Below are 26,828 nucleotides of genomic sequence, written 5' to 3' on the forward strand. Positions count from 1 at the left end.
GGCTACTAGACTTTCGGTTCAAGGGAAAGCACCGTCACACAGTAAAGTGTCACTGTCTGATTACGTTCATTAAAAGCAGATGAGCTGCACCGTACCTGCAGTCGTTACACTAGGTGCGCTAGGATGCACGTTGTCTACACCAAACTCCCATTGGCTCCTCTTCGGAAAGAAGTCAGCATCGCGATTCAATGAATTTCAACGCTTATCTAAAACACACCAGTGACTCAAAAGGGAACGGAGTGATGATTTTATCGCTGCCCGCTTGAGTCCATGGAGCCGGGAATTTCGCACCGCCGGCCACTTCGGATGGACTGACCACGCTGAGGTGTCACTCGGCGTCGAGGGGGGAAAAAAAAAAAGAAAAGCTATCTTTACTCGCGCACACCTGAGACTTGTTCAGCTCGCGAAGCGCTTCGCCACCGGTTGATGCCGAGGATCATGACCATGAACGGTGACCGCCACTCGGTTGCCGCGGCGCCGCTGGATCTGCGCACCACTAACAGAGAGCGTGGGAGCGCCGGGTCGAGGACTCCGGACTGCGGACTGCCAAGGTCGCGCCAGGGGCTCTCGCCCGCGCCCGCCGAGTGCACGGGGACGAACAATTCGGAAATACACTCCCCCGCACTCAGAAGTGCCCCGGGCTCAGAGACCGGCGCTGCTCGCAAACGGCCGGCGGACAACTCTTTCCACAATCTTCCCTTTCGGAAACGCCCGGTTCATAAGACCCAGGCGCAGTCACCGGCTCCACCAGAGAGTGGAGACCGCTCCTCCCTCGTGGAAGATACGGACGTGACATTTCGGGAGAGTTTGTCCAGTTTCTCGGAGAGAGCCGCGGGTGAAAACAGGGTCGGACCAGCACCGGTGACTCCCGGGCGGAATCCAGAGACGGGACAGAGTCCAGATAGATGTCCCACACGCCTTTTGCAGATTAATTACGGTAAGCGCTTGTGGCCAACATTCATTCTTTTAGGCTGCATTAGAACGATACTTTTTCATTCTGTGTTTAAAAAAAATTAACCCCATGTAATGCTGCTGCACGTCAAAGGTTGGCTGTGATTCCGAGGCTGTACTTATCCTCTGAAAAAGGCTGTTTGGATTTTCCTTTTCTCCGAGGAAGCGATTTTTTTTTTACATGGTCAAAACGAGGTTGGTTGTGAGATATGTGAATTCGGGGTCTCTGTACACTCTGTTTAACGGTAAGTATAAGTTAGAGACACGATTGAGGTTTCAATGACAGCAGGGCACAACCTGCAGAGGCTCTCGAAGTTCTTTTGCGGTGTTACATGAGTACTGCTGTTACTAATACCGCTTTAATTCCTGAAGAAGTAACAGCACACAACACAGCCTCCCCCTCCTCCGATATTTTCGGTCACCAGTCTGTCACAGCTGGAAGAGGAGGCATCAGAGAGCGTCAGGTTGATGCAGGAGTTACAGTTGAATCAATGAGAAAGTGTCCAGTCAGCTATACTTACCCAGCCAACTCATAACTGAATACTACACACACACACACACACACACACACACATACACACGCACACACACACACACACACACACACACACACACTCACACGCACGCACACACACACACACACACACACACACACACACACGCACACACACACACACACACACACACACACACACACACACACACTCACACACACTCACACACGCACACTTACATACAGAGTTGCACACTTCCTTACTCCAAAAAATAACTTGTTTGCCAGGCTAGCCTTTTCATTTTGTATATCGAAATGATTTTCTTTTATTCTTTTTCCTCTGTGCCTCTCCCCCCTTCTTTGTCTTTCTCTCTCTGTCTCTGCCCCTCTTTCTGTTTTATGGCTGCACAGGTCATTACCCAGTGTATTATTTGCCCCATGTCCCAGAGCCAAACCACCCCCTGGCCCACCAAACCAATAACCTGCAGGCTGGTATCACTCTGGCTACACATCAAGATGAGGATGGAGACACGTAAGTGGATATTTTAAAAGTGACTTCGATTTTAAGTTTGGGTGTCACTTTCTCGTTGTATAATTTTTTCACGCGTATATCCATCCATCCATCCATCCATCCATCCATCCTTCCATGCAAAATCCTTCTAACTGATGCATACAGTAAACTTAAAAGATCACTATGATTCATGCTCCTCACCGCATTTATAATCATCACATTTTAGTCAGACGGCTGAGCTGGCAGTCGAAACTTGGCACAGTTCACAGGTCTGAAATCTTACCGCAGTCATAAATACTCATGAGATTTCCAGCAGATCGAGAGAATTCATGTCATTTTGTGCAGACGGAGCAGCCCCAGTTCAAAATCTTCACCTGTAGAAACCAAGAGTGTGAACTTGGGACAAACTGTACATGAGGAGTCTTAGGTTAATCGTTTAAGTTTAATATGCAGAACATTCATAACTTCTTGGAAGCGGTGACTCGTCAGGCCCAAACTTTCCAAACATGAAAGTTTCAATCAGTTACACAGATACACTACTAACGTTAAATGCCAAAAAGAAGGGGCAATTTTAAAGTGCAAAATAGATGCATGTTGTGTTTTTAAAATTGTTTTTTTTCTAAAAGGTCATTCTTTTACCCAAAGTTTAATGCCCTCTATGGGCAAGAAGTAGTTGAAAAGACGTAGTTGAAAAGACTCAAAATGGCATGTGACTCTGAATATCAGCACCTAGACAGCGGATTGAACCATATCTTAACCTTTAACAACATTCAAACATGCTATGTAATATATTGTATGAAGTCAAATAACAATATTTCTGCTTATTTTTAGCTTAAAGTGTTCACACATAATTTGTGTGTGTTTGCCGATTCATTGATCTGGTATGTCTGTCTCTAGAGCTGCGTTCTCAGATTCATCTTTGCATGAACCAGTTGCCCTTTTCCACAGCAGATATTTTAACTTGTAGGATTAGGAAATTCAAGAGTCGTAGTAAGCCATGATAGCGTGACAGTGAGCCAGCAAGCACAATAGCAGTTAAATAGAGTTCAGCCATCATTAATTTTATTATTTACACCTCAGCCTTTCCTACTGTAACATATTTAAAATGCATGAAAAAGGGCTATGACATTTCAGTCCATATCATAGCTCATCAGCCAATGACAGACTGCAATTTACATGTTTTGCTTCTCTGCAGGCCTGCCAGTTTACCACTTAGTCTGCCTTCTCAGGGGGAAACTGTCACCATTGTCAAGAAAAAGTGAAACTGAACTGGTCACATAAATAACAAGTCAATGCCAGTGATTCACTGGTCTGTCTCAAACAAGAGTGATCACAACAAACAACGGTCTCATCTCAGTTTAAATTCTTTACTATTTCACTTCCTATAAGGGAAACTGGTTCAGTGTAGATCAGGAATGATTGACCAAGTGGCAATGGAGACTTTGATCTACCACACTAACCTGGAAACTATAACAACTGAGTCTGAGCTGTTAGATGAAATAGGCATTGCATGCATGTTTTAGTGTGTGTGTGTGTGTGTGTGTGTGTGTGTGTGTGTGTGTGTGTGTGTGTGTGTGTGTTGAACAACCTACAATTTTCAGTCGACTAGTCTCGACATAGGGTGGGGGGTTGGGAATGAGAATACTCCGGAGGAGTTCTCAAGACCACATGAATGCAAATATTAAACTTTAACGCATGGTTACTTTACTTTGTCTAAAGGTTTAACACCCACCCACACACTAACTGAAATGACAAACTGATACACGAACACATACACACACACTTACACATGCATAGGCAATCACACGCACAGTCAAGTGACTGAAAACATAGCGTGTCCAAGAATTAGATGGCACTTTGATGTTGTGGTTTCAAAAAGTATCGGCATCATTTGCATCCATTCGAAACAAACTCGTGATGACCAACATTTAGCGGCGCCGTAAGTCCTGTGACATGTCACAGCTGCTTATTGTCTCATACTCTCATAATCACTGTGACATGTCTGCCTTTAACAGACAATGGCAAGGAAATGGGATGAACGCAATATTTATATGTGCCAAAGTAAAATTATGCACTGTATATTTTGCGGCTTCTTTTACACTGTGGCCAACCTGATTTTATTTTTCATGTTCACCTGCAGTATCATTAAAATAAATTGTTGACAATCCCCTTTGGAGCATCTTACAAGTACTATCCAAATGTGCAGGACAGGCAAAAAAACAAAAGGAAAAACTGATGTGAACATTATCTTATTTTTAGTTACTTGGAAAAGCTGCAGTGCAGAGACCTTTCATAAAATCTACCCCCTTTGTAATGAAGCTGAGGCCTCGGTTAGCTTGTTTAGTACCTACTTATTGCTTTGTGGTTGTTTGAAACTTTGTGTGAATTCTGCAGAAAGAAACATTCTCAGCCCCTTGTCCTTTTTCACACTATCTGTATGTACACTGGTGTGTGTGTGTGCATGCATGTATGCATAATGTAAGTGATAGCGAGCATGCGCTTGCTCTTACGTCAATGGGGTGTTCATCCTCTGTTCTCAGCGCCTCTGAGCCCCTTAGTTTCGGGAAAACCAGTGAGTGCTGAGTTTTGCGGTTTTTCTCAGGTGTCTCTGTCTCTCTCTCTTTTCTTCTCTGTGTTTTTAAATGAATGGGCTCAAAAAACCCAAACATCCGCTCCTCACTTCCTCATTTACCGCTTTCTTTCTATCAGGTTCATCTCTCACTCATTTTCTGTGTTAGGTGTCACTTGCTTCTCCCCACATTTCAGTCATTTGTGTGTTTGAAAATGTATGGATTTTCTTACAGCTCCTACAATCAAATGCCCATATGCTTCCAGTCGGTTACTGGATTTACCTGCACACTGATGTGATTAAATGCAGCATTTAGAAATACTAATTACTAAAAACTTTCATGTAAACACCTTTACTTGGTCAATATCTTACTTGCAGACTTACATGATGACAGATTACTCTGGCATGTAGACCCAATACTTAACCAGACGTAAAAGATGTTTCTCTAAAGAAACATACGGACACAAAAAATGTGCAGCCACACTAGCAGCTCTGTGAGGCTGTACTTAGGCACAGCGGTGCTTTCAACTGAATTCTAATGTCAGCGTAGCAACAAGCTAACAATTATGTTAAGTTTAGCACGTAGCATGCTAACATTGCTAAGTTACACTAAACATAAAGGGCATTGGAGATAGATGGGAATGTCAATAAAATGCGGTTAAGTCAGGAAGGTTATCATAATTCATCCTGAGGGATGGTGGCACTGAAGAAAAAATCAGGGGATCACCAGGAGGTGATGAGGATTCTGGGGACCACGAATGTTTTCCAAAAAATTTCTGCCAATCCATCCAGTTGATGTTATGGCACCTTCAAAGGTGCTTCACACCCTCACTCGTCAGCTCTGTGACTGACCAGAAGTTGAAACTAAGTGTATTACTGTTAAATGCACTATGATGCTTTGGTTTTTTTGTACAATTGTAGATTTTAACCTTATTTATGAATGTAGAAAGGCCCTGGAAAAAAACAAAACAGATCCACCATAACAATAAACTCAGACACATTGCCCCCACAAATACCCTCACCTCAGCAAAGTCTGGAAGTAGCATCTTTCTTCGTGATGAGCTCAGCAGACTATAGAATGGGACATAAGCTATCATTTCTTGTTAACTAGACTGTGGTGCATCTCCGCTTCTCTTTTGTTTACTTTTCAAACACACTCACACATCATCCCATGGCCCAGCTGATCCACAGACCACAGGATACTGTATGTTAAGCTTCAGTCTGACAAATCTGTTTCTCTGTGCCCTCACTCTCCATACCAAACAGGATACCGTACGTATGCTGCCTTCTCTCTCTGCCTTCTCTTTTCTCTTGTAGTCTGTGTTTTCTCTCTCTGTCACACACAAACACATGCTTACACTGAGACTGACTGTTTTAGTGCAGCGAGCTCGGGACTCCTGTCTGCGTCAGTGTTGCTGTGCCTCGGGTTATCTGGGGCTGTGGTCTGCCCAACTTCCTGGAACTACAACTAGTACAGTTTCATCTTAAGAGAAAAGACAGAGATGGATGCAGATAGAAAAGAGTATGAGAGAGCTAGAATGACTTTAGGACCACATTAAGGCAACCATCGATCACAGTGAGTTGAATGCTTAGAGAGTTTATGAGCTCTGATTCAGTTGTTATTCACATTGTCAAACTGCAGCTGGCATTTGGCTTTCTGTTCATCAGAGCATATGAGTATCACTTTTCATAACACTTTCTTCAGGGCTTACAATGACAAAACCCTTGTCAAGTCATATCTGAACAGCCAATAACTATATTTGACTGTGTATATACTGTACAAGGATTGGATTAAAGCAAATGAGATTTTTATTGATACTGATTTTTTTTTTCTCTGTTTTGAGGTTAGTTACAGGAACAGGGACCAGCTGAGGAAAGAACCGTCACCTTCATTCCCATCAAAACATACAAAGTTCTGCTTTTTGCTCTTATGTCAGGACCAAATAATCTGTTTTTGCAGTTCCAACCTGCTCTTGCACTGCAACTTTTAGCTTTTTACGAATGCTTTAGAGTTGATCTCCATGCTTGCTCATGCATGTGTAGGAATTATGCATGTGTATACACAGTTAATCCACAATTTGCATTCCATTTTTTGGCAGTTTTTGTAACTGTTCAATAATATACAAAGACATAGTAGACCATGACTTTGTTTTTTTTTTCCTGCAACTACCAAGTGTGTAAAGGCACATGCTTATCCTTTAGTTTGAAAGACCACAGGTATTATTCTGTTCATACTCGCCTTCCTCACGTTGTCAAAAAATTTTAATGTTTTCACAAGGAATACACAGATTATGTAAAGTGCTTTTATGTGGTTGAAAGAGATTATAACAGTAATGTGACACTGTAATACTGTAAAACCATAATAAGGTATGTAGGTAGATAGCTAGATTGATAAATAGATATATACCTTAGCATTTTACGTCAGGGTGTCTGTTGTTTCCTCAGAGGTCTTTAATCTCTATTTTTTCAGGCAGGAAATTACCATCTTTAATGACTCCATGTCAGTGGGACACATAGCTGAGAGGAAGTGTTGCAAATGCTTTTGTAACTGTGAGAAGCTATTTTCTGACCTCAGACTATATGCAAGGGTACTTTTAACTTACTCTCGAGAAGCCTCCCTCTCTCCTGGTGCACCATTGTAATGTATGTCTGACTACGACTTATCCACTGGAGGAAGCTGATTCTGTGAACCTACAGAAAGCCCCCTGTCAATTACAATATTTCACAGCAAACAGAACGATATAGAGGAGAAAGACTGCTGCGATTGTTGCTGACAACAGGAAATGACATAAAACCAATCTGGCTCTTACTGGAAGCTGCTTCTTCTGACAGCATGAAAAAGAAAAAATGTGAAAACTGCTATGCTGTTTTCTACATCATGCCCTCCCCCCACTCAGTTTCCTGCTCTTCCCTGTCCTAAACTTTGGCTTGTGTTTGTTCTTTCGCTTCATGTAGAGACCACAGATAGGGGTTTCCCCTTTAGACTTGATAAGGGTGTGATAAGAATACTGTGAGTCATGGCTGACATCTGTGGAGCTCCTCAGTACAACTGTCAGTGGGATAATTAAGATCACATGGAATGTGCTGCTCTGATCACATTTACAGGTTATGTTTTAAGGCCATGGAGGGAATGTTTGTCATTCCAAATGAGCGATATCGACTTTATTTATTTAAAGCAATTGTTCAGTTGCTTAGCATGAAGATTGAAAACAAGGGGAAAGCTAGGCTGGCTCTGTCCAAAGGTAACAAAATCCACCTACGAGCATCACAAAAGTTCCATAATGCATTTCTAAATTCCCATTTGTTTAATCTATACAAAAACCATGTAATTATAAAAGCTAAAAAAAAAAAGTTTGTTGACACTTTGAGGTTGCAGGGCAACCATCTGAGACCGTGAAAGGTCCCTGCTCCCAGCCCAGAAATAGTCCAGCACAACCTCTGTTGAAACCACAACCTGTCGTTCTTCAACGAGGTTTAACGTGAACTTTTTAGGTGCTTGTAGGTTGCTTTTGTACCTTTGGACTGAGCCAGGCTAGCTGTTTCCAGTCTTTATGCTGAGCTAAACTAACTAGCTAGCTAGCTGTGGCCTTATATTTAATGGACAGATGCAGGAGTATTGTCAGTCTCACCAACTATCTCTCTGCAAGAGAATGACTAAGGAAATTTCTCAAAATGTCCAACTATTGCTTTAAGTTGAATTTTTGACAGGCTTTGTTGCTACCATGCAGGGAAGTGATTTGCAATACACTGGGTTTAACAGTTTACAGATGTAACTTTTGAAACAAAATTCCAACTGATATCAGTGATGCAGCACATCCTCATAATCACATCACCAAATAGTGCTGAAATGAAATGTCATATCAATGTGGAAAGTACTTTACTGCAATGTGTTACACAAATTAAGTGTAACACATATAGTCATTAACTTGAAAGTTATTTCTGGGATATAGAGAGTCAGTGAGTCACAGTGCCAGGAAAACCTGTTATATTTTTAAATTCCCTAGAATTTTAATTTTCTACTGCAGCATTTCTGTTTCAACTGTCTAAATTTATTTATGTGGTGTTTTTTTCATTATAGAGCTCTCCATATAGCTGTGGTGCAGGGGAAGTTGGCCATTGTCCGCACACTGATCCATCTCCTGCAGTGGGCTCGCAGAGGCCTTGATATCTACAACAACCTCCGTCAGGTACAACAAATACACTTTAAATACACACATGCCACATTTCTGTCCCTTAAAGCACATATGAACACATTCATGTACACACAGATGCTATCATAACTTTTACAAATGCAGAATTCTAATTTATAGTTCGACATTTGAGGCAAACGTTTTTCTTCCTTTAAATTGTGGAAGCCATCCAATCCACAGAAAGATTTTTTTTAATGTTTCAGTTCTATTTTATAGCAAATAGAAAAAAGGTCTCAGTATCAGTCAATATATAACATGATGAAGGATAGATACTGAACAGAAGTGCAATAGGGGACTTCTGTCCTAATAACCACAGTAACCACAGCATGTAAAATACATCCCCCTGCCTCACCCTTCTGATAACAGTAACATGGAAAAGAATGAAAGAGGAAGTGCCTTGGTTTCCTCCTTGCCTTGCCATGTTATCGCATACTCGTACAGTCATGATGGCTTATGGTTATGCTGTGGAATTCACCCTTCCCAGTTTCTCCACCTGTACTTGCCACAAGCCAAAGCCATGCACATGCTGGGAAGGACTAGATGTGAAATCCAGTGTTCTCTTTTATTGTGTACATGATTTTCTAGTGCTCAGTTTCCCGATAAGAAGGGATTTTTCAGGCTTTGCATGTAGGATTTACCATATTGTGAAACTCATAGGAGAGACTCAAGATGATTAAGCGCAGCAAAGTGTGACTCCTGTGAACTCTCATGAACTCTGCACTCATATCTCATATCTTGGCCTTAACTGAAAACATATGAACAGGCTGGAAAATGACATGACATAACTGGTATTTCAAGACATAATTTGCGGGGTTTTTTTTGCAAATAAAGAGTCTGACTAACAATCTTTGAGTAGGGAAATGTTGGCTATTTACGCTGTTTATGGCAAATGGACCCAATCAACTTTCACTGATGTGATTATCTACCTTTTTTATGAAGACATTGACTGTGCCCTTAAACTTCCTACATTGTAAACTCAACATAAGGGATTAGCTGCAGCGTAGTTTACTGTAATGTGTACAAGGAATTGGCTTGAGTGTTTCCCAATCCAGGGCTGTCCCAACCACCGGCCTTAAGCCAACACTTCCACATTCTCTTCTATTGTGTCCACCTCCTCACCCTCCTCCTTTGAAATCTGCCAGCTTTCTCTCTTTCATCCTTCAACAGAGAAAGCACCTTAACTGTGCAGGTCTTTAGTTCTCAAAGCTTGGGTTTCACACCACACACGACACCACGGGCCCGCTTACCAGAAATAACGCTAGTGCTATCATCCGTTGTTGTCTTTCCTCATCGCATGAGGCTTGACAGACTTTGTGATATCCTGTGTCTGCCCTGTGAATGAAAACGCATGCACACGACATAAACACACACACACACACACACACACACACACACACACACACACACACACACACACACACACACACACACACACACACACACACAACCTCTCGTCTCAAACACTCACATAAATAATGCTATATGTAGTTATAACCAAAAAGGGAGATTTTCAGGCCCAGGTCCCATCACAGTCATTTGCCTACCAGACTGTGTGGTTTTGACTAACTATCAAGAATAAAGAATGCATTTATCAAAATGAGGACAGGCAACTTTTTATTTTTCAAAACACAAAGTTTACCAAACAGAACACATTTTCTGGCACTGCTCAACTTCCCAAACACAAGGTAAAATTACAATACAGCTTTTCCAATATTGATGACAAATCCAGAGTTTCTGTGGTTTGCATATGGAACTTTTTGACAGAGTGTTACTATCAGTACCGTAACTGAACAATAGTGCAGTGCTTGATTTGCCTTCCTCTCGCTGAACTACTATGATGATAGAGACAGCTGTTTGATACTCCCACACTGGTCATGCTATCAGTACTGCTACGCAAACACACTAGAGTAGTCTGCTTTCTACTGCTCTCGCCACAGCTGATGGCGGAGTGCATGGGCAGTGACACTAGTGGGGTTTGGGGACTAAATCTCCTGGGGCCACCCACACTAAAACTTTAGATTAAACACATCCACTAAACTGCATGTGTTACTGCCAAAATGCAGTATGAAGATGATCGGTGACTATTCAATAATCACTCAGACATTTCTGAAAATGTCCAAGTTCAGTTCAATGTACTGTTGAAACCTTTTCATTCAGATTCATGTAAATTCCTTTTCCATTTTTTCTGTTTGTTTATGTGCATCCTTGTGGCATGCCATTTTATTTTTTTTAGTGGGAGTGTGTTTGCATGAGTGTGTGTGCATGAGTGAGACATCTACTGTATGTGTGTTTGTGTGTGCTTTAGTATCCTTGTTCCGAGAAGTCACATGACACCCCCCCCCTCGGCTCTGGGCTGTTTCTCAACATACCTTGCGTTGAGGTTCAGAAGGTAGTTTATAGGGACTTTCCCTTCCTGCGTGTGTTTCTCTCTCTCTCTCTCTGTCTCTCTCTCGTGGTATCTCTCTATCTGTCTTGCTCACTCACTACTGTCTCTCTCTTTTTTCATATCTCACTGAATATATCTTACAGTAAGAGAATTTAAGGTTTCTAACCATAACTGATCAACTGACTGATGCTATCAGTGTAACTGTCAACATCACTGACGTAAGAGCGTGTGATGTTTATTTGTGCAATAGGAGTGTTTTTACCCTGAGCGTTCATTGCAGAAGAAATGCGTTGCCTTCCACCTTTCTTTGTGTTTCTTTCTTTGTCACTACCTACAGCACGGAGCTGTTCATGCCCAGAAACCTTCTCTCTTCTCTTCTCATCTTTTCACCTCATTCATGGTGATCCACTCATTTTGCAGGAATGCAAGTGTGTGAGGACAGACACAGGGGAAAGAGAAGGGATTTTCCCTTCTTATCCTGTCTTTCCCTCTGTACTCCCTCTGCCGCTTCCGTTTCTTCCTCATTCCTCCGTCTCTCCACCCTACCACCCCCTAGCTCTCTTCCCTCCCTTCCTCTTATCTTTGCTGGATTTTATTTAGTACTCTGAAATCCTTTACAGGAAGCCACAGCTGGACTCTGCCAACTCTGAAAGGTCTATTTTGAAGGCCTTAAAAGGCCTTAGTGTGGAAGGTAATTCATTAAGTTCTGGAAACATTTCAAGAGGATACTACCATATGAATTTCTTTAGTGCTGTGTGGGGTCAAAATAGTATTATGGCTGCTTTTCACAATGCTTGTTTATCAATTACCTTTTAAATGCTGATTACAGGGAGTTCAAAGAATGTAACTTTTACTGGGGAATATGATTGTGTGTGTGTGTGTGTGTGTGTGTGTGTGTGTGTGCGTGCGTGTGTGTGTGTGTGTGTGTGTTTTTTTTTATCTGTAAGCATGTGTGTGACTCACAGGATTCAGGGAAACGGGAGCTTAGGGAGGAACACTGGAATTGACACACTGAACAAATTCCACAAAGACACTCTTCAAGAGCAAGACTAATATTTTAGTCTTTACTGGAACAAACCCCCAGTGTGCGTGCTAATAACATAGCAAAAGTGAAACTTGGAGCAGCAATCTGTTCCTGATTGTCGAATTTATTGTGCAACTTGAATAGCAGCTAAAAACCCCAGGTTCAAAGACTTCCCTTTATGACTGAACTAATGAATTTCTTAATTTGAACAGCAAGTTGTCAGTGCCATCTCTGGCAAGAGTTGACTTAATTATCAACAGGATGATACATGCTGACCTCACCCAGAGGAACATCCTAGATTGCTCAAGTGATTTAATTCAGAACGTCATCATTCATCCAGGCAAGCACCTGGCATCAGTTTTCAGTAATTGCAGACATTTGTCTCTAAGAACAGGTTTGTCCTCTTTTTGAATTAATCACACAGTTTCATGCCAGGGCTGTTGTTGTTGGACTTTGATATATGTTGCAAAGGTCTCATCTTAGACAAAGAGTTTTTGGACATTGGTTTAATTGTTGACATGATGAATTGTGTGTGTGTGTGTGCGCGCCTGTGTGTTATGGGTTAGGTGTGTTTGTGTATATATGGGAATAGTCACGTAACATGTATGCCTGTATCTCATGGTCTACTCGTGTGGAATACTGATAATCTAAACAGATATGGTTCCTTGTTTGTTTATTTTAGGCGTTGGCTGTCCTTATGTGCATTGTTTTATTGTGCCTCTGACTTTTAACCTGTGCAACAGCTTGGAGAGGAAATATCAGATATAATAACACTTTTCCTCCATCCTGACTTACAAGAATGAAATAAAAGAATGAATAAAATGGTGAACTGTTGTTTTTACACTTAAGTTTTTGCATAAATTAAAGAAATGTGATATGTGTTAATTAGTGAGCTTTAGAGGTACTGGTAGGAAGATTGTGTTGCCAGGCTAGCTGTTTCCAACTAGTTTTCAGTCTTTATACTTAGCTAAGCTAACTGTCTCCTGGCTCTAGCTTCATACTCACCATAGAGACATTAGTGGTATCAACCTTCTCATTTAACTCTCCACCAGAAAGCAAGTAAATGTATTCCCCAAAATATCAAACTATTCCTCTGATGGAGTTATAATTTGGAGATTGTCAACAAAAAAGCCCTTGGCAGTTGACCAAATTCTTACATTTGGTGGCAATGAGGTTCTGGGATTTCCACTATGAGCATCTTTCGTCAGAGCAATGAGAGTAAGAAAGATACTTGTTTTGAAATATGGCACCTATACAGGAAAAAAATCTATTTATCTCAGATCCTAAAAGGCAGGAATGATTTCTTTGATGACAGTTGAGAGTCGTAGCATTATTCAGCACTGGTGGGAGATTCACGCTTTCTGACACTACAGTATGAAAAAAGAGAACTATTTTGAGAGGTTGTTTTATTGCCTTTTGTGGATATGGACCTGAATACACTGTGTCTTTGTCTCAACTGTCATTTTTGATCTCCGCCCCAGACTCCCCTTCACCTGGCAGTGATAACCCAGCAGGCAGACATGGTGGACATATTGCTGAGTGAGGGCGCTGACCCTGCTGCCTTGGACCGAAATGGCCAAACAGCACTCCACCTCTGCTGTGAATTCAACCAGCGTGAATGTCTATCTGTAGTGCTCACTCGGTCCTCATCCTCCACATGCTTGGAGATGAGAAACTATGAAGGTAAGTTGTGGTTTTATAAAAGAGCTCCTTGGTATGTATTGTATTGAAGACTTTCTTGACAAAGAAAATCCAGAATGGCTTTTAGCTCTTCTCATTTAGTTTTGTAATCTGATAAAGCCTTGTCATTATTTGTAAGCATTTCCTCCTCAGTGATTTTCCTGTGACTAATTTGATGTATAAATGCAAAACCATTATCAAATTAAAAGTATTTGATAAATTTAGATTGAAGAAATGGAAAAAACATGTAGAAAATAAATAGAAATATGTTTTGGACACTATCATCAGTTGACTTTTTCTCATACTCCTTCTTTTTTCTCATACATTTTTTTTTACCATGCATACACTCTTAGCAGAGCAATTTACAATAAGTGTACAGGCTGTAAAGTGAATGCGCATCAACACAATAACCAGAGTGCTATTTAAAAGTATTACCAATAGCCATTAACATTCCTCCGTTCTGTTAATAACATAGAAACCACATAGACTACCTCACCAGTGTCAGTGTGTAAGAGTTTACTGACGGATATGAGAAATGTGAACCCTTGTTCAGATAGGGGTTGGATTGGTTGTTCTGGGTGTGTGGGCGGGAAGAAAAGAGGACTTTTCCTTCCTCTGTGGTGTAGAGTCAGCGTAGTGTCACACTGCCATGTCGCCACAGTATGTTGGTCATGTCAAAGTACAGAAAACAGTTTTGGTGTGAAAGTGACAAGTCTGGGTGATTGAGAAAGCCCCCAAAATAAACACAGGCTCCTCCTTCTACAAATCTGTATTTTCTTTCTGGAGCTGAGTTTGTATTTAGGGATCAGATCTAATGACATGATAGCTATGTCAAGTGAATAACAAAGTCTACCTTCTATCATTTTAATAGTATAAAATAAGAAAATTCATGTCAAGACAAGAATTTTTTAAGCTTTTGTGTCCATCAGGTTTGACTATAGTAATGACTATATATAATATATGTACTGCTTTGCCTGTGTCTCTGAGTTGATACTGTGTGTGGTGGTAGCCTATGTACAAGCACGCTCATAGAGGAGTGTGTATATGCAATGTCTTGTGCATCTGCGTACTGCGTATGTCCTGAACGTCTATATGCTCGATATAAAACTCAGGTTCTGCTTTATCCCTGTTCTCAGGTTTGAGCCCTCTCCATCTGGGTGTGCTGCGCGGACATAAGGACTTAGCCAGAATGCTGCTGGATGCAGGCGCTGACATCAATGCAATGGTTAGTCACTGTGCTGCACTGAGTCAGCACTGACTAAGTTTCACAACAACACAAATTTTACATTCACCATCTCTGAGTCCATTGAGTTTTCCCATGGTGCTTTTTATTTTTAATCAGGACATCAAAAGTGGCCAGAGTCCTCTCATGCACGCAGTGGAGAGCAATAATGCAGACATGGTCCACTTCCTCATTGAGGTAATAAGGGTGTGTGGGGAGAAAAAGGGTTGTGACTCACCTCTATTTGATAAGTCTGGTTTTCTCTTTCCAGCTCATCAGCTGCATACAGTTTCCCACTCCTTTCTAGCTTATAGATAAGACCCTCAAAGAATTGGAGCAAATTATTTATAGTTTAGCTTTATTGTCAGAGCTTACAGGTATATTGTACATGGACAGAATTATCTTTTCTCCTTCCTTTATCTCTCCTGTTTTATGGAACTCACCCTCTTCGTGGCTCTATCTGTTGTTTAACTTTCTAAGCTTAACTGCATCTACTTTGGGTTTCTTTATGAATCACATCTTCGTCAACTTCTGCTGTTTTTCTGGCAAAGAATGGCTGTGATGTCAATAGCCAGTCATACAGTGGGAATACAGCCCTGCACAGCGCTTGTGGCCGAGGTCAGGTGGACACGGTGCGGCTGCTTCTGAAGAGCGGAGCTGACAGTAGCCTCAAGAACTACCACAACGACACCCCTGTAATGGTGGCCAAGAACAAGAAAGTGAGTGAGGAGCTATCAGAAAAAGAAAATCTGCATAACAACACAAACCTTGAGATTCCATTCTAACTGTATTGTTTTGTTTTAGTCTTTTTTTATGGTTGTGAGTTGCTGCCTCAGGACAATTCGGATAGTGTCAAGACAGCAGTGAAACCTGAATGAGGTTACTAAATTGACTGTGAATGACTTCCTAGTGAATGTCCAAACTTTCGATCACTCACTGTAACTTTATGAGGAGAAAACCCACCCATTTGTTACTTCAGTTGTGTCAACAACAAATGCAAACAATTGCAAAATCTACTTGGCTCAGCTCTGGTCAGGGTGGTAGGAAGAACGGGTATGAGCCATAAATGGAAAGTAAACATGTGTATTGTTCCCTCTAGAGGCCAGACCTGAATGGTGCAGTGTTTTCTCCACCAGTGTTATAATGTTGTTTAACTCAAGAGTTGTTTTAGTAGATCACGGTGAACGTAACCTTAGGTCCTGCGCACAAGGTTATAACAGACTAAATATTTTCCAGATAGCAGATGTGTTACGAGGGAGAGGCTCCAAGCACATCAGAGTTCAAGATCAACACTGTGTCTCAGTCTAGCCTCATGGGAGCAACTTAATGGAAAATGGTGAGGACATGCACACAACTGCACGAATGAAAACACACAGTCAGTAAAATCAGAGTATTTTAGTTGGGTTCTCTGCCTCTCCTTTAGGGTCCCCATCTCCCAGCAGGAGTCGCGGATGTTCACCTTCAACTACACCACACACCCCTCATCACAGCAACGGACACTCTCCAAAGACTCCATCTATGCCTCTATTGCCATTTTACTAGCTCAAAGTTATTGCCCATTGCAACTTGCAACTACCTCTACACGGCCAACCATCAAAGAGTCTTCAGTGCCCAAAAGGACACCCAGCAGGATGTTCAGCCAGTGGGAAGACAGACCAGCAATAGACTACATCTGAAATTAAACTTCCCTACAAAGTGGCATTCTTTCCCTGGACTTCATGACAAAAGACAAACATTGCTGGCATCCTTCCCTGGGCTTTGATGGGCTAATTGATTGCCTGCTTATCTAGCTTCTGTTGTGGGCACTCCCCTTATGACTGGGGGCAAATTGGTCACCAACAAGCAGCTGCAGTGATCAGCTACACTTTCTGACATTTTAAAATTGTACCCAGTCTGCTTGTTGTAAGGTTTAACAATGTTATTTGACATGCTAAATTATTTCATTGCACAGTCAAATCCCTTCTTCTTGTCGTTTTAATAACCTATGTCCTCTGTACCTTTTAGGTCTGTTTTGTGTGCACATGTGCCTGTATGCGTTCGTGTTGCTTTATTACTGTCAAAAGTTGTAGATATTTTTTATAAAAAATTTGGACAGATTCAGTTTTGTCTTGTTTTTGTCATCTTCTCCCACGGTGACCTTTGTGAATTTGAAAGCAGAGCTGTGATTGGTCAGTGGGAGTTTCCTTTGGAGCAAACAACCAGCCCAAAAAACGAGCGCGGCCATGTTGAATTGTCAATATTCTGAAAGAGGAGACAAAAGAGTGGATTTCACGAACGACTATTTACTAAACTAGATTAAACTGCCGATGTTACGTTAAGAAACGACAGAACGGGGAAGACTTTGGGTGGATGTAGCAAAGTGAAGGTAGCATCGTTCCTCGACTGGGTAAAGAGTAATTTCTCAAGCGCATCGATTAACAGTGCCGTTAACGGCTATGCTAACAATATCTCGCTAACTTAGTTGTTGGGTCGGGTTAGATAAAAGTTTTGAAGTAACAGGTGCGAACTGAGAAGATGCAGACAGAGTTGCCTTGCACACATCGTTTCTCTGTGAACACTTTTAAAGGGAGCCACCCGCATAAACTTGAACAAGATTTAACGTTAGCTTGTTAGCTAGATGGTTAAAGCCACGTTGGTACGCTTAAAAGTTTTAACGCTGCTAGTTAACTTCCTACAAGCTAACTCTGCTACCAAAAGTGACAGTGAAGTGTTCATGAAAGAAGAGACCCACTGAACATCACCCCGATGGTTAAGTTTGTATTTTGTTCAACACGGTTGGAAAAAAAAAACAAAAAAACAGTGGCAAACTAACTTTGAACATAACTCCGTCTGTCAGTTGCTCTTTAGCTTGCAACTGTTATTACGTTAGCATAAGTTAGCATGAGGTTAGTTCGTACCCTTGGTGTCAACAAAGCCGCACTGGCAAAGTTGTTGTTAATGGTCATTTCATGTCAAAATGAAGCTGTTGACCTCACCAATTTCACCCTATCGTTTTTTTTGCTTACATTACTTGGTTGAATTTTTAACAGTTAACTTTACATTGTTTTTTGCGGTCTAGCTATTGTTGCTGACATTTGGTGGTTTTGCCAAACGTGGCATTGTTTGTGTTTTGACTTAGCGAAGATAGGCACTGCTAGTATACGCATCAAAAGTGTATTTTAATGATCTCCAGTGCTCTTGAGTTACGTTAGTTTAGGTTGCTCACTGTTTAGCGAAATATTATTTTGTGGCTCGCTCGTTAATATTCAATATTAACCACCCACGATTGTTTATTGCCTGACAGGTAACCTGGATTTTTTTTGTTGATCGGCAATTCCCAAAGCACTTTGCAGACTGCCATCTCAACTTTTGCTGCAGAAGTAAAGGAAACCGGAACAAGATAACCACAGACATTTAAAGTGGACTGTCCATGTAAAAGAAAAGATTCTTGGAGTGACTTTTTGAGCTATTATTAAGCTCCAGGAAACACTGTTGAAGGCTTCTTGATATCAAAGGAGCAAATCATATTAGTCTGAGACGGGACCAAAGTAGGTCATATTTTCCTGCTGGCCATTTTGAATGTATACACGCAGCACTCTGACTTAAAAAGTCAAGATACTCTAAGAATACTCAAAGAAAATTCAGGATTATCATTGCAGCAAAAATAAGAGTATGTTGAGAAAAGTATTTTGAGAGAAAAATAGGAGTTTTTTTTTTTGGTCACATATTGGATTTATTTATTCATATGAATGTTAATTTCTCCCTTTTTTGGAGATTTGTCTTGTAAATAGACATAATTCATACACAGACTTCTTCTTTTCAAGAGGTCTGAATGTCAAATTGTGTACACAATACATTCTTTAAAAAGAAAAGATAGGAGAAAAAAGCTTTTACTTTTTTTTTTTTTTTTTTTTTACACGGGTGCATTAAGCAAAACAGGTGAAATAGAGGCAAACAAAAATTTTACACACTGTAAGGAAAATCCACATTTAAGGTTTTGAACTCATGGCTACAGCAAGAACAGCAAACCCAGCACCAATGATTGGACTGAGCAAAGCAGCAAATTTGCAGCTCAGAGGACAGACAAAGCCAGCTGGACAACAGTCAGGACTCCTTGCAACTGCCCAACAGTCCAGTGCCCCCCAAAAAAGGAGCAGCATTCCTCAGACCAGTGGGGGCATCAAGTAAGATACTGGTTCCACATACTCTCACTTCTGCATTGAAAGAAAGGTTCAAATCACAAATTAGCCAGTATGTAATTACATCATTATCTCAAAAGTGTGTGTAGCTCATTTTGTGGTTCAGTGCCTCAGGACTTCCAAGCTTATCTTTTTGCCAAAATATTGCTAGAAAAATCATAAAAATGGCAAAATCCTCTGTTTTAGGGTTGGAAGTCTTTTTTTTTCTGTTTTTTTCAGACTTTATTTTACATGGCTAGTACTTATGGAAGTTCAGTTACTTGTCAAGTAAAAAAAAAAAAAACAACCAGAATCCCAGTCCCTGTGTGTGATCATTTGGATTAAAAAAAAAAACAACCTTTTTTCTTTTCCGAGTTAAGGATATTTCAGAGCCCCACTCCCCACCCATCAGTCTTTGTTATTTTGTAATTTATTTTGACTTGACAGTGCAAATTCTTAAAATCAGGTTTGGGGATGACTGGAAGAAGTGCCTGGAGCTTCCCCCAAAAGACACCAGGGTGAAAACTACGGTAAGGTCATTATTGTAATGACAGACATAATGTAATGTTATGTCTGTGTAATGTAATAATGTCTGCCATTGTAATGGTATTTCAGATTCAGGTTCATAAATTTGAGATACTTCCGATGTTTTCATGAATTCCAAATGTTTTAGACTCACTGAATGCATGTTGGCTTCTAATGCTGTCACATCAACCTCGGCATCCTATTAAACTGCTCTTTTTCTCCCAGGATGTGACATCAACTAAGGGAAATGAATTTGAAGACTACTGTCTAAAGCGGGAACTTCTAATGGGAATATTTGAAATGGGATGGGAGAAGCCCTCCCCTATCCAGGTAAATAAAGCTATTAGAAACAAAGGCCCTTCCTTTTTATGTGAAGTGAGCTTGATTTAGATACTGCACTCACTAAAACCAAGAACAGTGCTTTGTAAGTTCAGACCACGTTTCAAATTTGGGAAGGTTCCTGATTTCACTTACCAAAATTATCCAGTTAACTTTGTAATCTAAATTAATGAAGGTTAATCCAAATCTATCATGATGCAAGATTTTATAAACATCTGAAGTTACAATCCAGATAAAACGGCACTTCCAGAAACGTTTTATTGCAGTGAGAGACGCTTGTCCCTGTATTACAAATTGTTGTTTTGGTATGACATTTGCAGCCCTATTCTGGATTCCGAAGGATCAGGAGATTTATGCATGTAGTACTTAATTATTGTTTGCCTTTTTTCCAAAATAGTTTTTTCATGTCCAGTGAACCTGGCCAATTGTACTGATTGGACTTGTCTGTCTGCCAAAAGGAGGAAAGTATCCCCATTGCTCTGTCTGGCAGAGATATTTTGGCTCGGGCCAAGAATGGTACAGGAAAAAGTGGAGCCTACCTCATCCCTCTGCTAGAGAGGATAGACCTGAAGAAGGATCACATCCAGGGTGAGTTCCCGCTGCCTCTGCCTGATGGTTCTACTTTTGAAATGGATGTGACGGATATAAATCTATGAAGTGCACGACTTTGAAGGTTGTATTGTTGTAGTGAAGTGAAGAGACAGAATCACCTATGGCCTATTGAAGCTACACCACACATGATAATTTTTGCAGCACAATCTCTGGAGTTTATGGAGAAGTCCATGATCACTGCATTATTCTAACACACACACATTTTTTTCTACTGTTGGTGCACAGGTTTTTTTGGTCCGAATATATAAAGTTTTTTTTTTTTTTTTCGTTAGCATCACTTTTATTGAAATCTCTCCATACATCTCATCAACCCTTGCATTTCATCAGCCCTTCCCATTTCTGTCTCAATCCAGCCATAGTAATGGTGCCGACAAGAGAGCTTGCCCTGCAGATGAGCCAGATCAGCATTCAGCTCAGCAAGCACCTAGGAGGGGTCAAGATTATGGCTACCACGGGTGGCACAAACTTGAGGGATGATATCATGCGTCTTGATGAGATAGGTAGTTGTAATTTCCTTAACATTTAAGATAATAAAAAGATGGGTGTATATATAGAATATTATAAATAAGTAATTCTTGTTTTTTATGTATTATCTTGTCACTCTGAAATTATAACTTTTGTACTCATCCGATCAATACCTACTCATGTTCATGCATTTTGTTTTTGAAGATTTCAGTTTACTCAGTGATCATATTTAAAAGCCTCTATTGTTTTTTCTTTAAAAAGCATTTATTGCTAGTTTTTGTACCGAAGATAAAATTTTGTATGTTGAAGGCAGTGCTCAAAATGCTGCTCAATGAGAAGTGCTCAGCGTTGCAATGTCCAGAAAATCCAGCAAGCCGTGCAGTAACACTTAGCTGTCCTCATTTGAACTTGTTGTGATGTGTTGTTTGTGTCTCCTTTCATCGTAATAGTGCATGTAGTGATTGCTACACCAGGCAGGATACTAGACCTTATTAAGAAGGGTGTGGCAAAAGTGGATAAGACCCAAACAATGGTGATGGATGAGGTGGGTTTGGCTCTTTATTTCTGAATCCACTTTTCAGTATTATTTACTGTGTTAATAAAGTTGGTCTGCAACCTACCACTTTTGACACTCTTTCTGTAAATATCCCTTTATTCAGGCAGATAAGCTGCTGTCCCAGGACTTTGTGGTCCTGATTGAAGACATTATCAGCTTCTTGCCAAAGGGTCGTCAGATCCTGCTTTACTCTGCCACTTTCCCCATTAGTGTGCAAAAATTCATGGTGAGAACTTAAACAGCAATTCCATTCTCTGAAGAGGTAAAAAATTACAAATCTTGTTTACACTTTATAATACATTGTGAATGTCTTGTCCAGAGCAAACACCTGCAGAAGCCTTATGAGATCAACCTGATGGAGGAACTCACCTTGAAGGGCATCACCCAGTACTATGCCTATGTGACTGAAAGACAGAAGGTCCACTGTCTCAACACGCTCTTTTCTAGGGTGAGTGTTCAGCGTGTACCAGTTGGATACTAAGAGCTTAAAAGCTGTATCGCCTTAGAGAGTAACTCAATATCAGGCTGAAAAGCTGTATGTCACTGCCCTCCAAAAGTTTCAAGACTAATTATTTTATTCCTCAACTGATTTTACGTAACATTGACTACATTAAAATTTCTTGTCATATGTATTGATACCTCAATAGAACTCCATTTATTGAGATTTAATACATATTACTTACTTGTAGTTGCAAAAAACCATGGAAACTTTAAGTTATAGGGCAATGGTATGCGATCGTTCCCTGTGTAGTGTGCAGATTTGTTTGCATATTAGGGCAATGATTTACATATGATTTAGATTTTTTTTTTTTTTTTTTTTTAAAGATTCAGAATTAAATAAAATAGACAACAAGATATGAAAAGAGCATATACATTCAGGCAAAGAGCTGCATGAATCGTGCAAGCTGCTGTTTGGACATCCTTCACATAAACTGTAGCTTAGGTAGGGCCACAGGATACTAGAGACAGAGGGTGTAGAGAATTCAGGAGTTCATTCCTTCTGTAATGAAAAATCATAAATTTGTATTTCTGTTACAGCTTCAGATCAATCAGTCTATCATCTTTTGTAACTCCACCCAAAGAGTTGAGCTTCTGGCTAAGAAAATCACCCAACTGGGCTATTCATGCTTCTACATTCATGCAAAGATGATGCAGGAATACAGGAACCGTGTGTTCCATGACTTCAGGAATGGATTGTGCAGAAACCTTGTCTGCACAGGTAGGTGAAGGGGATTCTGCATTTTAAAATATAAAGTGGGATTTTAAATTATTTATGGTCACTAGGACAACTAATACACACCTTTTCTTGCAGACCTATTCACTCGGGGAATTGACATCCAGGCAGTAAATGTGGTCATCAACTTTGACTTCCCCAAAAGTGCAGAGACCTACCTGCACCGCATTGGCAGATCAGGTGAAGATTAACCTATTTATAAACTCACACATTCTCCACAAAAAGTTTTGTTTACAGCTACAACTTACAGCTACACTTTTTGACACTAATACTAACAGCACATAATATACTGTAAACACTATGTCTCTTCTCTCTCAGGGCGTTTTGGTCACCTGGGTCTGGCCATCAATCTGATAACCTCAGATGACCGCTACAACCTGAAAACTATTGAGGATCAACTAGTTACTGACATTAAGCCCATCCCCAGCAGCATTGATAAGAGCCTGTATGTGGCAGAGTTTCACTCTGTTGACCCAGATGACTATGATGATGACGGAGAAGCCAAAAACAAGGAAATGAGAGAACCCTGAATGAATGGTCAGTGTTTATAAGCCAAGTGAAACCAGTTTTATTGTTGGTCACTGATCAGTTGTTTCTCTGCCCTTCTTAACACCTTGTCAACACAGGCCACGTCACAGCTGTATTTTTCAGTTGTCCATCTGACACAAAAAAAGTTTTGAGGGTTGATGCTCAGCCCTGTGTGTGACTGGTGTTAAGAAGGTGTAAAGCTGCCTTATCTGTGGCCAATCAGGAAGGGGCGAGTTCTTGTTTTTTACTTCACTGGCCATCTTTATGTTGCCAGTCTAGGGATTGACTTGGTGACTTTATGGTCATTAACCCACTTTTTTAACATTTACTAGCAAAGAATAGTTAAAAGTGCACTATTTGGTGAAATAGTACAATAATTGCACAGGTGAAATCAGAGAGAGGTGATTCATTTTCACATTCTGGCTCAGCAAGTTTATGCAGATATGAATGAGAGCATTTTGGTGGACATTAAATTAGTACACAGTGCATTCACAACACTGGAAGCATTGAACTGTTTATTTTGAAGAAGAATAAATACTAGCACCCTTGCTAATGGATAGTATCCTCTTTCATCAAGAAGATTAACTGGAGTTTTACAGGATTTAAAGGTGAAGGGTTAAGGGTTGTCCTCAGACTAAACAACAGCAGTCACCATAGAGTTGGACAGAACTGATCAGCACACAGCCAGCTGTCAGCTATGCACGTTTTCTAAAACAGTGACTCTTTTACGTGGTTGGTATTGGAAATTCCAACTTGGCTTTTGTGGTTTGTTTTTCAGGAGAAACATGGCGCCTGGCATTCATCACACAGTACTGTCTACGCATCAAACAAGACTCCAAGTGAAGAATTCTATTCCCCACTTTGCTATCAGAATGGTCTATTTTAGATTTCGTATATTTCCAGTTTGAGTTTATAGCAAACTCTGTGCATATGCTAGTAAACTGGTATCTCCCCCAGTGAAAATTGCCACTTAAATCAGTTTAACTTTCTGCCACACTGCCAGAGATGGTCACTGTACATGTGACTGTACCGCCACTCTTGACAATAGATGGAAGTTCTTATAAACTCTTTTTGTGCTCTGCTTTAAGAATGAAAATGTGAAACCAAAGGGGAACTTAAAGGTTAGTGCCTTGTACAGCTTAACTACATATGTTTATGTTCACATCCTGCTGACATGCCTTTTGAACAGATGGTTTAAAGGAAGACTGCACTTAACATAATAAGAATAATAATAATCTACAGTCAGTGACCGTTTATTAGATACACCTTTGTTAGGATGTTATCCAGCTGGAAGTAGCCATTAGAAGATGGGTAGACTGTTGCCATTAAGGGGTGCACATGGTCAGAAAGTCCCAGGAAAACAGCACCGATAACCATTCCACAGTCAGTCACTTGGATCATATTTTTTACCCATTGTGACGTTTGGTCTGAACCACTAAAGCTTTTGACCATATCTGCATGCTTTTATGCATTGAGTTGCTGCCATGGTCAAAAGCTTTAGTGGTTGCACTAACAAGCGTTTGTATCTAATAATTTGCCGACTGAGTGTAGTAATTTTTTCGTAGCTTTGGGCATCATTTCTGTTGCTTATAAAAATGCTTCACCAACTTTATTTCTTAGATTTGGGGATGCAGGGATAAAATAAGGTGGATTGTACACACATCCGTAGTTTAACCAAATTATTTGGGATAACATCCTTCAAAAGGGAACCAAAGATGGTGGAGTGGAATAATTACATAAGTTTGATTATAAATGACTTCAGAAACCAAAATGACCACTTTGCTCTGAAGGAGGGCTGCTGTGGTGCTCTGTACAGTTTTGCGGATAATGAACTTGTTACTTTTTATATTCAACTGTTTACTGCAGAAATAAGATATTCAATGATAACAGTGTAATGTCAGTTACATTGTATTGCATTTTGTAAAAGCGCATTCCCAACATAAGGAAAACATACAGAATTGTGAAAAATCTCTTGAATCCCTTTAAAGCCATAGCACTAGGCAGCATTTTTCTCAGGTCTTGAGGTTATCAGTAATAAACATGACGAGATGAGGGGCCTTAGTCTACATTATTTTTTAAACTTGGCCAACATGTTCAGTCATCTTGATGTAGTTTCTGTGTCCATTCTTCCCTACAAAGTGCCTTAGTCTAATGTCAAACCTCTACTTTGCCCAGGCCCTTGTCTCTAACTTTGTATTGTAGGTAAAATGGCACCCAAACAGTTCCTTATTAGTTTTATCAGTTTTGAAAGCACATTTGCACTATGAACGGATTTGTAATTTTTTTTTCTCATTTGTAACCTATACATTTGTCTTATAACAAATATGACCAACTAGAGCTGCTCTTGTTTTCTAAAATTTTACAACTTGGACTTCTTGACTTCAACACATGTCACGAATAGTATATTTATCTCAAATTTGTAACATTAACACTGTGAAATTTCCAGCAGACTATTTTTGCATCTTCGGCTGGCCATTACAGTACTACCAAGCACCAGCAGGGAATAGACCCACATGCGTGTCCTCTTCCAAAGCATCTTAAGTATCAATGAGCCCTAATTTCTTTTTCATTTCTGACACTGTAATGCTGTTGATGGTAGATTTTGGTTCCCCAATTTATTTAGCCACTGTGCAGGCACCACTTCACTCAGTACACGTCATGCGATAGTAAAGAAACATTGAGACCATTTTCTATGTGGGTTTGCAACCTGAGACCATTTAGTCCCATCACTGCATTCTGGAGAAATAAATACCTTCATGAGTTGACGAGATGTTTTGTCAATTAGAAAGACAGAAAGCCAAGACTTTTGCTTAAGTGTGTCAATGCCAGCGCCTCAAATGAATTAAAGTCTAACTGACTGACGCTTCTTTTTCCTTTCTTTTAAAAACAAAATCTATGTACACTTAATGTGTCATTGTTTTTTGTAAATGGTGATTGAATTATTTTCACACAGTACTGTGCACAAGTTTTATGCACTGCAAGTAAACTAAGGATGCCTTCAAAAATAATCTCATGAATAGTTTTTATTCATGAATTAATACAAAGTGCAGTACAAAAAAAAACAACTAAAGTCATTTCATCATCAATTAAATACAGTGAAACAAATCATTGTTTGGTGTGACCACCCTTTGCCCTCAAAACAGCACCAGTTCTCATAGGAATACTAAAATGCACAAACAAAAAGGTGGATTGTTCCAAGGTTCCTAGAAAACTTGCCACGGTGATTCTGTGCCTTTATGCTGTCTCAGTGTCTTCTGTCTTCATGTAATCCCAAACCGACTCGATGTTGAGATCGAGGCTCTGGGGGCCAAGCCATCTGTTGCAGGACTCCGTGTTCTCTAGTTCTTTATGACTTGCTGTATTTCTTGGGTCGTTGACATGCCACA

At 40.4% G+C, this 26,828-nt stretch overlaps 2 protein-coding genes across 5 annotated transcripts; both read left to right on the forward strand.

Moving 5' to 3' along the window:
* Positions 1-426: 426 nt before the first annotated feature.
* Positions 427-17,123, forward strand: bcl3 (BCL3 transcription coactivator). The gene is made up of 9 exons (XM_040118832.1): positions 427-937; positions 1,856-1,976; positions 8,603-8,711; positions 13,606-13,807; positions 14,941-15,029; positions 15,147-15,224; positions 15,578-15,745; positions 16,263-16,362; positions 16,450-17,123. The coding sequence occupies exons 1-8, from the start codon at positions 427-429 to the stop codon at positions 16,332-16,334; spliced, it is 1,350 nt and encodes a 449-aa protein (XP_039974766.1). The 3' UTR covers positions 16,335-16,362; positions 16,450-17,123.
* A 98-nt stretch (positions 17,124-17,221) lies between these two features.
* On the forward strand, positions 17,222-25,236 carry ddx61 (DEAD (Asp-Glu-Ala-Asp) box helicase 61). Of its 4 annotated transcripts, XM_040117979.1 has the most exons (14): positions 17,222-17,391; positions 18,310-18,553; positions 19,021-19,189; positions 19,650-19,713; positions 19,934-20,038; positions 20,506-20,635; positions 21,013-21,159; positions 21,574-21,668; positions 21,784-21,906; positions 22,000-22,128; positions 22,719-22,899; positions 22,993-23,094; positions 23,233-23,451; positions 24,221-25,236. In XM_040117979.1, the coding sequence occupies exons 3-13, from the start codon at positions 19,044-19,046 to the stop codon at positions 23,442-23,444; spliced, it is 1,434 nt and encodes a 477-aa protein (XP_039973913.1). In that variant the 5' UTR covers positions 17,222-17,391; positions 18,310-18,553; positions 19,021-19,043; the 3' UTR covers positions 23,445-23,451; positions 24,221-25,236. The 4 variants fall into 4 exon arrangements, with proteins under 4 accessions (XP_039973913.1, XP_039973911.1, XP_039973910.1 ...); XM_040117977.1 differs by having other exon boundaries at positions 17,222-17,412; positions 18,310-19,189; XM_040117976.1 differs by having other exon boundaries at positions 18,310-19,189.
* Positions 25,237-26,828: the final 1,592 nt, after the last annotated feature.

This window comes from Xiphias gladius, chromosome 22, assembly GCF_016859285.1.
Source record: "Xiphias gladius isolate SHS-SW01 ecotype Sanya breed wild chromosome 22, ASM1685928v1, whole genome shotgun sequence".
In the NCBI taxonomy this organism is placed as follows: Eukaryota; Metazoa; Chordata; class Actinopteri; order Istiophoriformes; family Xiphiidae; genus Xiphias; species Xiphias gladius.